Raw genomic sequence first — 17,459 nt, 5'->3', positions numbered from 1 at the left:
TGTTGTTATCTTTATTGGTATTTATATTCATCCCATCTTTATTGAGATAGAAACCTATATAAATCGGTGCCTTGAACCCTTTGACCAACTCTAGTAACCTTTTTGTAATTTTTTTTTTTTTTTTTTTTTTTGTGGGACCCTCACCGGCAGCCGGGAAACGAACCGGCGCTGCAGAGGCTGCGCGCAGCCTTGCAGCCTGGCGCTCAACCGCTGCGCCACCAGGGGAGGCCCTTTTTTGTAATTTCTTTTATTAAAGTTTCCTTGCTTTCTTTTATATAACAAAATTTTTCATGTTCATGTTAAAGATTTCCTTCTCCAAACTACAATCAGCCATTCTCTAAGAAACCCTGATTCTTTTTAGAACAAAATGATATTTGGAGACCTCAATTTGGGCAGCCAGGGGTACTTATTAATGAGTTGGTCATAAACTTTTTCTGATTATGATATACACAACTTATAAGGTCTAGGTTGGTCTTTTTTGCATTTGTTATTTTGTTTGATTCATGAAACTGCTCTTTAGATTTTGTTGTGATCTAATGTGAAAATAAATTAGATACAGTTTTAAAAGAGATCAAAGAATATTAACACAAAATCTTGTCCCCATCTATTTAGAGTTGTAGGGGGAAGATAAAAGTTACACATTTTTTGGTATTATTTGCATCTGAAATGCAATTATTTCTTTATAAAACATTGAAAAGGAAAAATCATATATAAGCCATTGCTCTGTCATGCTGGTAAAGGAAACTACCTTATTTAAATTGGGGCCTGTTACATAGATTATTAATTTCTCTTTTAATCATTTAACTGAAGAATACTTATGATAAAGTGTTGTTTTTTTTTTAATTTATACAAGCACTGGGGTACAGGCCAAAGGTGCGGAAGGGTGAGAGAATTCACCAGAGACAGAGCAGGGAGCAGAACAGGCAGAAGGACCAAAATACACTGCTGAGGGGACCAGCGGGCGAGACAGGAGAGGTCTGCCATGCCATGTGGGAATCTCCCTGGCTGGCCAGGAATCGAACCGGCTCTGCAGAGCCTGCGGACAGCTTCACAGTTCTGCGCTCAACCTTCTGCGCCACCCGGGAGGCCAGATAAAGTGTTTTTTCTTCTTTAGATTTTCATTGGGGTGTTCTACTGCTTGTATCATTAACAATGGCCCTGAAATAACTCATTTGGAAAGGGTAGAGAGAGAAGTATATTCTAATTTAGAAATATTATTCACAATATAGAATTAAACTGATAACAATAATTTTTTTGTTTTTATATTTTTAAGGATCCTTTAGGAAAAAGACCCAATCCTCTCCCTGTTTCTGTGCCCTACTTGAGTCCTCTAGTGCTTCGTAAAGAGCTTGAGTCTTTGTTAGAAAATGAAGGTGATCAGGTGATTCACACATCCTCTTTCATCAATCAACATCCAATCATTTTCTGGAACCTCGTTTGGTATTTCAGACGTTTGGACCTTCCTAGTAACTTGCCAGGACTTATCCTAACATCAGAACATTGTAATGGAGGTGTGCAGGTAGGGTACCATCTTCTTTACTAATAATACATTGGTGTTGGTTAGGAAGAGGCTTAACTCAAAAGTAACAAAGTATGTAGTAGTGACTAAATGAGACATAGGTTATTTATCTCTCATTTAAGAGTTTTAATAGATGGTTCAGAGATGGTCCAGTATTAAGGGCCTGAGATTCTTTTTTTTTTTTTTTTGCTTAACTGTGCATGACCTGTGCATGACCTCCATTTCCAAGTTCTACACTTGGTTGATGATGACTGACTGTACACACAAGCTATGAGGACGAGGAGAAAAATGGATAGAAAAGAATGTGTCTTCTTTATTTAGGGACTTCTCCTGGAGTTGCGCTTAATATTTCCATATATCTGTTTGAGCTGAACTTAGTTACAGGGTCATATCTAGTTGCAAGAGTGGCTAGAACTCTTGAACTATCATTCCCATCTGAAATTCTTTTTTTTTTTAAGATTTATTTTATTTATTTATTTATTTATTTATTTATTTATTTATACAAGCACTGGGTACGGTCAGAAGTGCAGGAGGGTGAGAGAATTCACCAGAGTCAGAGCGGAGAGCAGAGCAGAGCAGGCAGACAGAAGAAGTACACTGCTGAGGGGAGCAGCGGGCGGCAGGAGAGGTCTGCGCGCCATGTGGGACCCTCACCCGGGGGCTGGGGATCGAACTGGCGCTGCAGAGGCTGCGGGCAGCTTCGCAACTCAGTGCTCAACCACTGCGCCACCGGGGAGGCCCCCCATCTAAAATTCTAACTGCAACCTTATTTAATGGACTCATTCATATATTTCAGATGATCCCATTAAAAAAAGTATAATGAGAAGCCAAGATTACAGTCTGGCTTTCTGACTCTCTAAAGCCTCTATTCTACTTGTGCTGTTGCAGTTACCTCCTAGAATCTCATAATTTTACCATATTGAATATTGAGAGATACCCCACACTCCAAACATACACCAGTGTCAGTAATATCTTATTACAAACCCTATTTTGACTCATTTACCTTAAGTTGTAGTCAACCCAATAAGTTAGTAGAAATGATTGCCCTTTTTTTTTTTTAATAATGGCAATTAGTTTTTCATGTGGCCATTGTGCCAGTTACCAAGTTGTCATTCTTGGAAATGAGAATGAGAAACCTGCACTTCAGAAATTAATAAGAACATGTATCATGCTGTAAATAGAAATTAAAATTTTTGCTCAATATTTTAGGTCCTTACCTGTTCTATATAATCAAGCATTGCTAGGTCTATTGGTAATTGTTGTACTTGGGTTACTAATACTTTCTCTTGCTTTCTTTCAGCTTCCTCTGTCATCTCTGTCCCAGGATAGCAAACTTGTGTATATTCAGCTGTTATGGGATAATATCAACCTTCATCAGGAACCAGGAGAACCTCTGTATGTCTCATGGAGGAATTTTAGTAAGTAAAATAGATTTAGACATAAAAGGCTCAAACTAGGAACAACCCAAATATCCATAGGTAAATGAGTAAGCCAATTGGTGGTTTCTGTTGACTCAGAGAGTTCCTGAATAATAAGCCTTTAAACACCTTGTAAAAAAATTTTTTTAGGGCCTCCCCGGTGGCGCAGCGGTTGAGCGCTGGGTTGCAGAGCTGCCCGCGGCCTCTGCAGTGCCGGTTCGATCCCCGGCTGCTCCCCGGCCACCGGAGGAGGGTCCCGCATGGCGCGCAGACCTCTCCTGGCGCCCGCTGCTCCCCTCAGCGGTGTGCTTCGGCCCTTCTGCCTGCTCTGCTCCCCACTCTGGCTCTGGTGAATTCTCTCACCCTCCCGCGCTTCTGACTGTGCCCAGTGCTTGTATAAATAAAATAAATAAATAAAACATGCCTCTAAAAAAAAAAAAAATCTTTAAAAAAAAAAAAATTTTTTTATCTGCAGCCCCCCAAATATTCTAAGTATAATAATGAAAAGCAAAACTGGAATCTTTGAGACTAATATACACGTAAGTGAAATTATGACTTTTATATCAACACATCCAAATTATTTTTCTATTACATAGAATTTACTCCCAAGGACATACCTAGCCAAATTGGTATTTAACAGAAAAATCACAAAAAATACTCTTCAAGACTCAGTTGGAGACCCAACAGAGTTAAATGTGTTAGTACTATAGCAACTCATTTTGAACTAAAATGGAAAGAATCTTGAAGAGATACTAAAAATTAATGAAAAAAACTTTTAGAAAGCAAAATATAGTCTCATTTCTTTAATTCTGTTCTCCCTCCTCTTCCCCCAGTAGTCCCTTCTTTATTGCTAAATAGTATTCTACTATATAGACAGAGTATATGTCATAATTTGCTTACTCATTTACCTATGGATGGATGCTTTTAATGTTAGTATGTTTCAATTCCACTTGCCACTGAAGCACTTTCATAATCTATGAATTTTTTTTTAACATTTTTATTTATTTAGGTATACAAGCTGGGGTGTAGGCCAGATATGTCGGAGTGGGGGGTGAGAGGGTTCACAAGAGACAGAATGGTGAGCAGAACAGGCAGATCTACTAAAATACACTGCTGAGGGGAGCCATAGGGGAGACAGAAGAGGTCTTCTGTGCCCTGTGGGTTAGCTCCCTGGCTGGAGATCAAACTCATGCTATAGTGGCTGGTGATAGCTTGATAGCACCGAGACTTTAACTCTTGCACCACAAGGGAGGCCTGATCTATGAATTCTATATAAATGTGTGCATTTAATATTTCTAGAGTTACCCTCATATCAATTAGGATTATGCTCTGCTATATTTAATAGAAAATAATAGAAGTTTAAGTAAGTAAAGAGTATTTGCCCACATAAAGAAGTTATGAAATCGACACTCCTGGACTAGTGCGCAATGCCTTTGTCATCAGGGACCCTGACTCCTTCCTTCTTTTTTGCATTTGTATCACTGTCGGTAAAGCTGGTGTACAAACTGTCATCCCATTGCTAAACACAAATTCGTAATTTTGTGGGAATAGCAAAGGGTTGGCCCGTCTCCTCTCTGAAGAGAACAGGGAAAATATTTTTTAGTGAGTCACATTTTCACATAAATTTTACTAGCAAGGGGAAGGCAATATTGAGTAGAAAAAAACAATGAGTAGAAAAGTGCTACAATTCTGGGAAAACAATCTGTAATTAAAGTGAATAAATGTGCTCTTAATTACTGTTTTCTTCTTATTAGATTCTGAAAAGAAATTGTCTCTCCTGTCAGAGGAACAACAAGCAACAAGCACTTTAGTAGAAACCATTAGGCAGAGTATTCAACATAATGATGTTCTTAAACCCATCCACCTGCTTTCACAGCAAGTGAAGCCAGACATGAAAAGACAAAGGTAATAATCCATTTACTTGACAGCACTCAAAACAATTTTATGATTTTTTTACAATTAATTTAAAAAATATCTGTAGTTGTATTAGAAACACATACTCATTGTAGAACATTTGTTTAGAAAGTGCTATCCAAATGTATGCATTCATACCTGAGCAGAGATAATAATAAAAGTGTCTCTATGGGGGGGATAGATTAAAATTTAGTAGGAAACTCATTGATGTATAAAATGCAGTGAACCTTTGGGAAATATTACTGCAATTCACTGTAAACTTATGATTTTAACATGTACAAGTTGTTTTGTACACACACACACCTATCAGGTCCCGTCACACACACATCTCTTCTCATAGGAGATAAGGAAAATATATGGGCTTAGTAATAGAAATAATTTAGGAAAGTGGTAGGAGCAGTTCAGGCAGATAATTACAAAGAGAATGAAGCCTTCCAATCCTCATGCTGTTGTCTAACGTGTGTTGGTCAGTAATCATCCCAATCTCAGCATGTGGATTTTGTAGTAGAAACTTGAGAAAAGGGAACATAACCAATTCTACCAAACAACTAAATTTCCAAGTCATGGCATCTTTGAAGATAATCTCACAAATGATAGGGCAATAATTGATCATGAAAATGAATGGCTCCCGCTGGAGTCTAAAGAGTCGAGGAAGAGATGACCTTCACAATCTAAAGAACAGCTAGTTTTATGTAGCTGTTGTTTAAGGGCAGAAAAAAGACTACTAGATATGACATGTTATGGCTTCTGAAGCTTCTAATGAAAGCTACACATGAAGTATTAGAATATTGTTATAATTATTTTCTGTGTAAATGCTCAGAAATAAGTTAAGGATTGTCCTCATAATTAACATTTTACATGTGACATTTTTATGTTCACAAACCTAATAAAAGTGATTTGCCCTTAATCATTTAATTAAATAGTGAAGAGACCACACTACTTTTCACACTTTGTTTCCAAGGATTTTAGACCTAACTTACTTTGAAATTCTTTTGTTAAGTGGCAAAAGATAAGATTTGGCTTTTGTAGTTTTAATTAGAAATTGGTGTTAAAACAATCATATATCGCTTATATTGTTAGAAATTATAATGCAGTTAAAATAAATCATCTTTGTTTTTTGTGTGAAATTTTATGCCCTGTAACTTTTTAGTATTTTCTAAAAGTTACAAAAATAGTATAGAATTCATTATACCCTTTACCCAGATTCCCCTGCAGTATCAAGCCAGGACATTGACATGAGTGCATACATTACTGCTAACTAGATTACAAAATGGAATCTTTTCTCCACATTTTAAATAGCCTTCATTTGTGTCTTTTTATGCTTTTTGCTCATTGTTTTAAAATGTTTATTTTTATAGGAGTTTATACAGAGAAATCCTCTTCTTATCATTAGTGTCTCTTGGAAGAGAGAATATTGATATTGGTAAGTTAGTTAATAATGACTAGAGATTTTGTTATTTTAAAAATTGTCATGGGTATGGGTAAATACTCCTTGCCTTTAAAAAGATTTCTACTTTTTAAACATGCAATTTGAATATATATTTTACTCTACCATTTTAAAATGCATGACTTTTAACAAATTACAACTGTACTTTTGAAAATGTCTTTCAGAGGCTTTTGACAATGAATATGGACTTGCATATAATAGTCTATCTTCAGAAATTCTTGAAAAGTTGCAGAAAATCGATGCTCCACCAAGCATCAGTGTGGAATGGTGCAGGAAATGTTTTGGAGCACCTCTCATTTAAATAAGATTCACTCAAGTTTTGGTCACAAAGCTGGGGAACAGATTCAATCTGGAAACATTTAAAGATTTTTTCCAAATCCTAATAGATGAAATGCTGAAATGAAATTTTGTAATATATAATGAAATGTAATTCACACTGAATCATCTCACAATGTAAAAATGCTATTAAGATGACCCAAGTCTATTGATGCGGAAGATTTTCAATTTATCTGCCTCTGCTAAAAACTGTTTTTTGATTTCCCAGTGTTTCAAGTAGCTTGGTAATGAGAAACCACATTCACCCTTGGTATTGTGTTTGTATTAGAAGCTATTAGGTTTGGGGAATGGCAAACTTGTCTAATCCCCAAACAAATGAAATCTCTCAATTTTAAGAGCAACTCTGTTTATGTGTATATATGTGTGGCTGTGTAGGTATGTGTATATACAGCCATATTATAAGTATGTATTTATTAATTCTTAGATTGCGTGTTGCAATATAATTATCTGAAAGGGGTCTCTATTAAATGACTAATACTATAGTCATCTGTAGTCATTAATCTCAAAATTACCTGAAAGTCTGTTCACAATTGCCTTGCCTCTGACTTTAAACTTTTTATCTTTCCTCCATATTATGTCTTGTCTTGCACTATGGATTGTATCTTGAATAGCCAGTTACTTACCCCTTCCAATACCATGTTAATTTGCAGCAGCTTTAAAATTGGAAAGTGAGCCAATCAGACAGTTGTAAGTGAATAAAATCAGCTTCCTAGTTTACATAACGAGCATGCTTAAATGCTCATGTAGTCTTTGGGTCTGAAATTGTTCTGGCACATACGTTACCCGTCACTTTTAAAAACCTGTGGGATAAACTTGCACTGCACACGGTTTTATTCTTGTATAATACTTAGATTTGTATGCTTGTGAGTAAAAATGTGCATTTGTAAATATTGTTTTTTTAGGTTGAATCAATTAAGTCTTAAAACTTTAGTTTGTTGAACTTGTTGCCAGTAGGTTGAAGAAAATCATGACCTCATATGCCTCACTGACATTTATCATGCCTTTAAGATATCCCTTAGCAACAGTCAGTTGCCTTAACTGTGTGGTTTAAAAAGCCAATGGTTGTGAGCTTTTAGTTATTACCCAGACTAACTCATCTGATGGAAAAATATATTCCTAGGTGGTACAGCTAACAGCACAAATGTCCTTTCCACCTGGTGTAATCTAAAATTTGATGTACCAGTCTCTCAACATTTCAGGGTTAACTAAGACCTATGGAGAATTCTAGTTTCAATTTGTTTGTGAAAGAACATACCAGAAATTATGTAATTCCCATCTCCAAAATGGACCTTTTGCACTGTCTCAGAGTTATCTATTTTTGCAATGTAAGACTTGGTACTAGTATTTTATACTAAACACTTATTGGCCCAACAGAAAGTTTGGAATTAGTCTTGCATATAGAAAATTGAATTTGAATAAAATAAAAAATTTTTAAGTTTGCTGTGCTTGTCTGTTACATTATTAAGGCTCATGAAATGTTTGATTCACTTGGGACTTTTATATATTTCGTATTTCATTGTTTTTCCATTTTAATCTTAACTGACTTACCTGAAGAGCTTACACATTTGACTGTATCGTCAAATTACACATTGAGTATCTTTTTATAACTTTATAACCTTTAGGCATTTTGTATTGGTAATCTTTCCCTGCAGGCCTAAAAAAAGGCTGTAAAAACTGCCTTTAAAGGCCTTTTCTAACACCTACCAGAGTATCACTAAAAATACAAAGTAAACAAACCCCTATTATCTAGAGATAACTTGTAGCACTGTTATTAACTGTTATAAAACATCTCAAATTAACCCAGATTGCTTAGCATTTATTTTATGTTGGTTTGGATTTTATATTGATTTAACTTTATTTGCATTTTGTAGTTCGATTACAGCAGCTTACATGGTCAAAGAACTCTTGGGCAGTCATACCTTTGTGATTTTTATCAATAGTTGCTGCCTCTTCATTTTTGGTACGTACAGGGTTGAACACTATACGTAAAATGTTCTCCCACATCCTTTAGCAAATCCTCAAATCTAAATCTGCCAGAATTCCTAACTGGAATAGTTTAGAGATGCAACTTTTTTATTTTTGCTTTATCAAGTTGTATTCCTTAAGTAAGGAAGCAGAACTTTTTGGGCGTATCGATCAGACATGCCTTCTGGCCTATTACTGCATCAAGTCAGTCAGGCCTTTTGTTTGGGTGTCTTTAAAAATGCTATTTTGGGACTATAACTAACCAAGATGGAAATGCATACATTGTACAAAAATGAAAAATGATGTAAAAAATATTTTAAAATGCTATTTTTTTTAATCTTCTATAGTTCAGCTTTTAGTTTACATTAATGTCAACTGCCAAGGAAGACCTCTCATTACAAGTTTTTGGCACCATGTGGGAAGCAAAAGAAATCTCTATTATCTCAGCTATCTTTTCACAGCAGAAAAAAGGACTGGCATCAGCTTAAAACTTAGTAGTACAGGGCCTCCCTGGTAGCGCAGGCAGTTGAGCACAGCACTGTGAAGCTGTCCACAGCCTCTGCAGTGCCAGTTAGATCCCCGCTGGCCTCGGAGCAACCCACATGGCCAGCAGACCTCTCCTGTCTCGCCCGCTGCTCCCCTCAGCAGTGAGTTTCATCAGTCTGCCTGTTTCTGTTCCCTGCTGTGTCTCTGGTGAATCCTCTCACCCTTCCGCGCATCTGTACTGTACCCTGGCTCTTGCATAAACAAAATAAATCTTAAAAAAAAAAAAAAAAAACTTAGTAATGCAGATGCTCATTTAAATTGTGAAACACTGACTCAGTCTATCTGAAAATTTTATTCACCTGTGATTAAAACACATACTCCAGCAAACAAGCAGCTCCCTTTTTTATACCAACCTTTAAAGCCTAACCTGCATTCTTTAAGATGCCGCTAGTTTGGTAGAGGTTTGAATGCAAGGTTAGTAACTTTAAATGTCACTCTAAAAACTATACATGGTACATTAGAAAAATTATATTCTTTCTTAAAGAGGTAAAGTTGGCCTCCCCAGTGGCGCAGCGGTTGAGCGCTGGGTTGCGAAGCTGCCCGCAGCCTCTGCAGCACCGGTTCGATCCCCGGCTGCTCCCCGGCCACCGGAGGAGGGTCCCACATGGCGCGCAGACCTCTCCTGCCGCCCGCTGCTCCCCTCAGCAGTGTACTTCGGTCCTTCTGCCTGCTCTGCTCCCCGCTCTGGCTCTGGTGAATTCTCTCACCCTCCCACGCTTCTGACTGTACCCAGTGCTTGTATAAATAAAATAAAAAATAAAAAAGTTTAAAAAAAAAAAAAAAGAAAACAGTAAAAAAAAAAAAAAAAAAAGAGGTAAAGTTAACTCCTTTTCAGAGTGTGAAACAAAAGCATAAATAGCAATTCACTAGACTTGAAATGCTTTGTTAATGCAGAATATTTGCACTGGTTCTAAAAAGTTGTGAACTGTTTAAAAATTAACTCTATTAAAATGTTTTTAAAGATGTCCCTTTTACATGTGGCCAATGTCCATTTTTACAAAGGCATTTCTGTGTATTGTGTATTCTTCAAAATAAAGTATAAAAATATTATTGTCATTTATTTTCTCTAAACTGTTCCAGCCTTGCTTTAGAGACAATACCTTTTGCTAAGAATCCTTTCCTGAGTCCTCCACTAGTGCCAAAAGAATCCTCTGTGGCCATCTTTTCCTACTATCACATTACAGGGCTGTCTCTGAATTTTAATGCACTACCCTTTAGACATTATCCACCATTAGACTACTGAATACAATACACCACAACACCCAAGTTTCCCTCCACTTATCCAAGTTTGACCATCAATGAAAATCAAAGGAGGTTTGATGTCTGGTCTTATTTATTTGTTACTTTTAGAAAATCTCATTTTTGACTAGACTCAGACTTGGAGGTGGAAGCTCTCAGAGAAGACAGCCTCCGTCTCTTGGCAATCTGTTCCTGGCGTTTTTCTTTGGCCTCCTAAATAAAGCAAAAAAAAAAAAAAAAAAGGCAGTTAAAGCCTGGCAAAGTTAATCCAACACCATATCTGACACTTCACCATTCCCCATCACCTGAGGACTTACCTTCATTCTCTTGGCCAAAAGTTTAGCATACTCTGCAGCTTCTTCCTTATTTTTCTTAGTACGCTGTTTCTTCAGAGCAATACGCCGACGTTTGTGCTGCAGAACGCGTGGAGTAACAAGACGCTGAATCTTGGGAGCTTTGGTCCTGGGTTTTTTACCTAAAGATTCAGAAAATGGCGTAATCACTTCTCAAGAAAACCCTGGTTCATTGGGAGTAACATCTACATTCTTAAAACATTAAATCAGATAAAAACTTCAGTTAGTGGTAACTATGAGAACTTATAGGAGAGCTTTTAAATCTATTCTACAATTCGAAATATCACCTTGTCAGCAAATCCCCTTCTCCCACCCAAAATGGGTTCATGTGGGCAAGACCTAACGAAACTGATCACTTTATTACCAATGCCAGTGTTTTATTACTTGGGATGTGTAATTCTCCTAAGACAGCCAATTGAATTATACCAGTAGTTTGGATGTCAAGTTCATCAGCAACAGTAAGTTTAGGTTACTCTGGCTAACGATGCAAGTCTTAAGTTTTTTTCCTGCTCAGTTTGATTTACCTTCCATAAATAAGATGGTCCTAGTGTAAGGTTTTACATTATCTTTGCACACTAAAGCACTAGGAACTCTGCATATTTAAAAGGCCTCTGAAAATTTAAAGCATTAGCTGTACCAAGTCCTGCCATACTTTGATTTGTATTCCAAAATCCTACAGATTACAGATCTGCCTCAAGCATCTTTCCAGGAAAAATAATTTTAGTACGTGAACACCCTGAGGGAGTAATAAACACCCCAGACAAATGTCCTAAGATTTACAGCAACTTAAACAATTCTTATTATAAAAATATTAAGAACAATCTTAAAAATACCTGTCAATTAGCACAGATATTATTTCCAGGAGTGTGATTATAGTAAACTACCATGTATTCCTTTAAGAGTAAACTTCATGAAACGGTAGCTGTCTCTACAGTATCCTCTACACTTAAAATGGTAACTTGTCACATGGTAGGTGCTGAAGTATTTGCTATTAGGTAAACAGTGAACACTGTATACCAGGTATACCGTTAAGTCCCCAGTTCTGAAAACCCAAACCTGCCCTATCTTTTTCAGATGTCAGGAAAACGCAACCTGAATCAACCTGTATTTATTCCACTTACTACAAACACTTAGACATTTTCCCACAAAAATACTTAAATTTACAAAGTACTGTCAAAATCTCACTGGTAATTGGTTATGTTGCCTAATAAATGTTATGTACCTTCTTAAACTATAAAACTCCAAAACCCAGTCATCTACTCCCTTGTATTTTCCCAACCTAATCCTCCCAACTTTTGCTACCCCACCCCACAGATGGAGAAAACATGAACTTCTTTTAACAACAAAATACCCTGATGGGGGTGGGGAAGCCTGGGTATACTAGGGGTCTGTTTAATCATAGTCCCAGATATTTTGAACCTGAAACCAAAAGCAATAAATTCAACATCAATTAAGTTATTTTGAAGTGAACTTACACATCTGTGCTTCACAGACAAATTTTCAAGAAAAATTAAATTAGGTGCAGAATACAATAGGGGTTAATACCTACTGCATATTTTCAACATCTTCCCCATGTTTTCGTTAAAACCCAGACCTCCCAGTAAATAATGGGGCACATATTTGATCTGTACACAAAACCAGTGACATGTCACTGAAATTACAGGCAGCTAGTCACAAACTGTTGAAATTAAGCCATAAAAAATGCATGCATCCATTCCCCTACCTTCTTTGTTTAGGGGCTTCCTCACAACATATTGGCGGACATCATCCTCTTTAGAGAGATTAAAAAGTTTTCGGATTCTGCTGGCTCTTTTGGGCCCCAGGCGGCGAGGCACAGTAGTATCCGTGAGTCCAGGAATATCCTTCTCTCCTGAAAGAAAAGTGAACAAAAGATATTTTAATTTTAGTTCAACAACTTCCTTACAAACAACCCTCAGTTAGTAGTACTGGCAGACATAGTAGACAGGTCAAGCTGGAGACAATGTAAAAGACCAAGGTACTTAGCCAATATTTAAAATCAATGTCAACATAAATCCAAGAACCCATCTTGAATGAGCCTCACCTTTTTTCACAATGACCAAGTTGAGAACACTGAGGTTGGCATCCACAATACAACCCCGAACAGATTTGCGCTTTCTTTCACCAGTCCTCCTCGGTCTGTAACAGGAATGCCCCTTGCTCAGCAGCAGGCGAACCCGACCATGGGTCAAGACACCCTGCTTCATGGGGAAACCTTGTTTGTCGTTTCCACCACTGATTCGAACCACATAGCCCTGCAGAAAAAGACAGTATCTCATGACTGTGGCCTCTATGAAAGTAAACTCTCAAGTTACATACAGTTTAGCAAAACCCATTTGAGGTCTTTTCTTTCACTAAGCTCACTGAAGTTTTCCCTAGTCACTAAGTTTTGTCTGCATTTCCCATTTGTTACATTTGCAAATTCCTGTCAAAAAATCATAATCTCCTTTGACTACACAACCCCACGAGGTGACAGCCCTACCTTACAGTGACATTTGGAAATAACCCAAGGTCAGAAGACAGCAACCGGAGATTGAGCCTCATTACATACACCCATCACTAAAAGCCTACCTCCTAAAATAGCTGCACCTAGTTAATTCGGCGGACATTTACCTTCCATTCTTCACCCAGAGCGTCTGCAGCAACCTCTGTGGCCATACGCTTCTCATAGAAAGTTCGAAGTTTGCGCTCATCGTCCACTTCAATGAGTTTTTGGCAGCCAGTGGCTGGGAAAGAGATGTTCAGCTGAGGATTAAGCAGGGGAGAAAAACAACTTGATGAAAATGCAGAACCTACCACCTCCGCGAGTCATCTCACTGCAAGAAGCCCTTCAGGTCACTCCAAGCAGCAGAAAATCTGACACCGATTTTATTCACTGAAGCACGTGTGGGCTTAGCAACTCTCAAATGCACCGCGCTAACAACAGGACTCATTTTCCGCAAGCCTCTCGGAATGACTCCGGGGGCCGAGGGTCGCCCCGAAGTCATTCACCTTTCCGAAGCGAACCCAACTCCGGGGAGGCACGCGCACACATGTCCCCGCCGGACTCTAGGTCGCCGCCATGGCGCTCCCGGCCCAGCGTCACTCCAATCGCAATCGCTCGCCATCCGCTCTTCCAAAAAAGCTCCAGCTCCACAAGAGCGAGCTTTTTCTTGCCTCAGCCCACGCTCTATCCAGAGCCAGGGCTTCGTAGAGCAAGGCCTGCAGCAGCGTCGTGTTCTGGGGATCGATCCACGTTCTCCAAGATCACACCAACACCCGCCACCATTTCCTACCTTCATGTTGAAGCACCCGACTGCCTCTCAGGCGCCACGAAAAAGAGGCCCGACTTCCGCTTAGCCCTGGTCTCATAGGCACTGCCAGTTATCGCGAGAGGGAAAGACGGCCTGAGATAGCGGAAGTGAGGTGAGGCGGAACTTCCGGGGGTGGGAATAATGCGTAGCGGGGAGGAGCGTTCCGCTGACTGCTGCGTCCTGGCTGTGGCGGTGGCGGGGCTTTGGGGCCGTTTTCCGTCTAAGAATTGCATCTACCTCCTGGTCTCTCCGCTCTTTTCTGGGCTGGGCCTGCGCCCCAACCGCGTTCCGGACATTGTACATCTGATGGCACCAAAGACAGTGCGGGAGCTGGCTTCCGGCTTTCTTCGGCCGTGCTGTCCCCCCAACTCTGCGCTAGGAGTTCCGAGACACCCTCAAAGCCGGGATTTGTTTTTCCTTAAACACTCGATGAGCCTCTTCTTGTTTAGCCTTTTTTTAGTCTTCGTTGTTCTTTCACAGAATGACCCCCTCAGCCACCATGTCGCGCAACATAATTACTCCCAAACCAGAACACTGTCAGTGCCTGCTATCCCTGCTTTCTGTCTCTCCATCTTTTTTTTTCCAGGATTATTATTATTATTTTTTACATCATTGTTCATTTTTAAACTATATTTGCTTACCCCACCCCCTCAGGTGTAGTCCCCAGAGAGTTTCCTTCACTAATGCACCCGTGCACCATCACCTCAGTCCCCTGTGCTCCTCCCTCCCTCCCTCTGATCTCTCTCCCTACCCCTCCCCTGCAGGATGTCTATGATTTATAATTGTCTGTTTTTGCTTTGTTGTGTTTTGTACTGCTATTATTTTTTTTTTACACTGATGTCTTACTTGGTTCCCCTATATACCTGCTATAAGTGAAACCATCCGATATTTTTCTTTTTCCTTCTGGCTTATTTCACTGAGCATAATTCCTTCTAGTTCCATCCACGTTGCTGGGAATGGTAGGAGTTTATCTTTTTCGATTGCTGAATAATATTCCTCAGTCTACTAAAAATGGAGTTACCATACAACCTATAATTCTACTCCTAGGGATCGACCAAAGAACACAAAAACATTGATTCAAAAGAACACCTGTACCCCTATGTTTATTGCAGCACTATTTATAATAGGTAAAACCTGGAAAGAACCCAAATGCCCAAAAATAGATGACTGGATCAAGAAGATGTGGCACATAATACACAATGGAGTATTATTCATCAGTCAAAAAGGATAAACTCTTGTTCTCTCCATCTTTCAAACACCAACGTTGTAACACTCCTTTGCTGGTAGTGCACCATATATATTCCCCACAGCAGTTAAACAAACTTCTTACCTTGGCCCCACACTTTCCACAATCCCATACTCAACTATTTCCATCAACAAATGCCATTCAGGTCTCTCAAATCAGATGTTGCCTCCTAAGAGAAACCTTTCCTGACTACTTGAAATAGTAGCTCTCTCCTCATTCTGTAGTGTAATACTGTTTAATCGTGATTTCCTGAGTAGTCGATTTATGGTTTGTCACCCACTGCTATGAACGTGAATATGCATATTTTTCTGAGATTCTGCTTTCAGTTCTTTTGGATATATATCTAGAAATGGGATTGCTGGATCATTTGATAGTTCCATCTTTAAACTTTTGAGGAATCGCCATTCTGCTATCCATAACACTTGTACCGTTTTATAACCCCACTAACAGTGCACATCAACTCTGCCCATTTTCAGTTGACATGTTTGTCTTACTGTTGAGTTGTAAAAATGTTCATATATTCTAAATATTATATCCTCATATGGAAATGTTTTCTTCCACATGTAGATGTTTTCCCATTTTCATGGTAATATCCTTTGATGTACAATAGTTTTTACAGTCCAATTTATCTTTCTTTTGTTGATTACACTGGGCAGTTGATCCTTTTTGAGATCCTTTTAAAATATGGTATGTGTTCATTCTTTAGCATGTCAGTATCCTATTGTTCCACAATTTGTTGAAGAGATTTTTTTTCTTTCCCTCATTGAATGATCTTGGCTTCCTTGTTGAAAACCAGTTGGTCATAGATGTGTTTACTTCTGGATTCTGGATACTTCGTGTGTTTACTTCTGGATTCTGAGTTCTACTCCATTGGTCTATATGTGAATCTTTATGCCAGTAACACACTTTTGATTGTAGCTTTGTAGTAAGTTTCAAAATGAGATGAATTGCGTCACTCTTAGAGATTGTTTAACTCTTTGGGATTCCTCATAAATCTATGTGGATTTCATGCCCATTTGTGTAAAAATGCACTTGGAATTTTGATAGGAATTGCATTTACCTTATAGATCTTCTTTGCAACATTCAGTCTTAAAATTCATGTACATGGAATGTCTTTGTGTGGTTTTCTTTTATTTTAGCAATGCTTTGTGGTTTTCAGTGTGTAAGTCTTGCCATTTGATCTATTTTATTCTTTTTCCCCCCTTAATTTCCTTTCAGATTGTTAGTTGCTAGTAGATAGAAACACAACTGATTTTAGTGTGTTCAACTTAATTCCAGAAAATGCTGCTGAATATATTCACTCTGATAGCTTTCTTATGGATTCTTTGGTGGGGGGGGGTCGTATATGTATATGATCAGGTCATCTGTAAATAGAGTTTTACTTATTCCTTCCCAGTTTGCATGCCTTTTACTTATTTTCTTGCCTAATTAATCTGGCTAGAATATGTAATATAAGAAAGTCAGATAGCAGTGGTGAAAGCAGGCATTGTGTGCATGTAAGTTTTAGAATCACTTGAAGACAATATCTGGGATTTCAGCTTCATTTTCTCTTTGGTATTTCCTTTTTCCCCCTTTTCATTAGTGTAGCTGGAATTATAAAGCTGCTCTTGCAAGTCAGCTGAAAGCTTTAATGGATAAATATTTGGTTCCTGGGTACTTCCTGCTACATAAAATGGCTCACATGACCCTTTCCCTGAAGGATACTTGGTCATGCCTGCTACATTTAATTGCACTGTCTGGTGTGTGATAGGCAGTATTGTGCCCAAATGCAACTTTTTGCCTTCATACTGCATCACTGTGTAGTAATAATTTTAAACATATATCAACAACAAATAGCAATAAAAGTACTCAAAATTTCACTTCATACAGTGCTATTCCTTCAAGTAATTCCATGGTGTTAAAAATAGAAAATAATGTTACAGGAAAAAGAACCTTGTTGGGATTGTTACCCAGTGACTTGGATGGGGTAGAACCTGTCTTATCCCTGGGAGAATGAGACTTCTGGGGTAGCACTGGGACAAGAGTCCACTTCAGTTCCACAGCTAGGTCCTTCACAGGGAGTCTGTTACCCTGTGTGTAGACAGAGATAACTCCCACCAAGCCCCTGAGAGGACCTAGTAATTGAATGGGTCCCTTGGTGGGCAGAATTGGCTCCCGACTCTGAC

At 38.5% G+C, this 17,459-nt stretch overlaps 2 protein-coding genes across 4 annotated transcripts in view; one reads left to right on the top strand and one right to left on the bottom strand.

The window, feature by feature from the left end:
• DENND4C (DENN domain containing 4C) overlaps nt 1-9,723 on the top strand; it is an 80,678-nt gene extending 70,955 nt beyond the window's left edge. For 2 of the 3 annotated variants that reach the window (XM_037495120.2, XM_054689780.1), the window contains exons 29-33: nt 1,274-1,519; nt 2,820-2,937; nt 4,692-4,842; nt 6,210-6,274; nt 6,463-9,723. In XM_037495120.2, coding sequence (XP_037351017.1) covers nt 1,274-1,519; nt 2,820-2,937; nt 4,692-4,842; nt 6,210-6,274; nt 6,463-6,599 — 717 coding nt within the window. In that variant the 3' untranslated portion in view covers nt 6,600-9,723. The remainder of the gene's footprint in view (nt 1-1,273; nt 1,520-2,819; nt 2,938-4,691; nt 4,843-6,209; nt 6,275-6,462) is intronic. The other variant, XM_037495121.2, reaches the window with a different exon arrangement.
• Nucleotides 9,724-10,466: 743 nt separating this feature from the next.
• On the bottom strand, nt 10,467-14,088 carry RPS6 (ribosomal protein S6). Its single transcript, XM_037493796.2, has 6 exons — nt 14,031-14,088; nt 13,369-13,500; nt 12,800-13,010; nt 12,461-12,607; nt 10,702-10,859; nt 10,467-10,597 (listed from the first exon to the last, which is right to left on the bottom strand). Exons 1-6 carry the CDS (start codon nt 14,034-14,036, stop codon nt 10,502-10,504), a joined length of 750 nt encoding a protein of 249 aa, XP_037349693.1. The 5' UTR covers nt 14,037-14,088; the 3' UTR covers nt 10,467-10,501.
• Nucleotides 14,089-17,459: the final 3,371 nt, after the last annotated feature.

Source organism: Talpa occidentalis, unplaced genomic scaffold (assembly GCF_014898055.3).
Source record: "Talpa occidentalis isolate TD23 unplaced genomic scaffold, MPIMG_talOcc4v2.1 talOcc4.7, whole genome shotgun sequence".
NCBI lineage: Eukaryota > Metazoa > Chordata > Mammalia > Eulipotyphla > Talpidae > Talpa > Talpa occidentalis.
The sequence above is the reverse complement of the archived record's forward strand: the minus strand, read 5'-3'. Positions and strand labels throughout refer to the sequence as shown.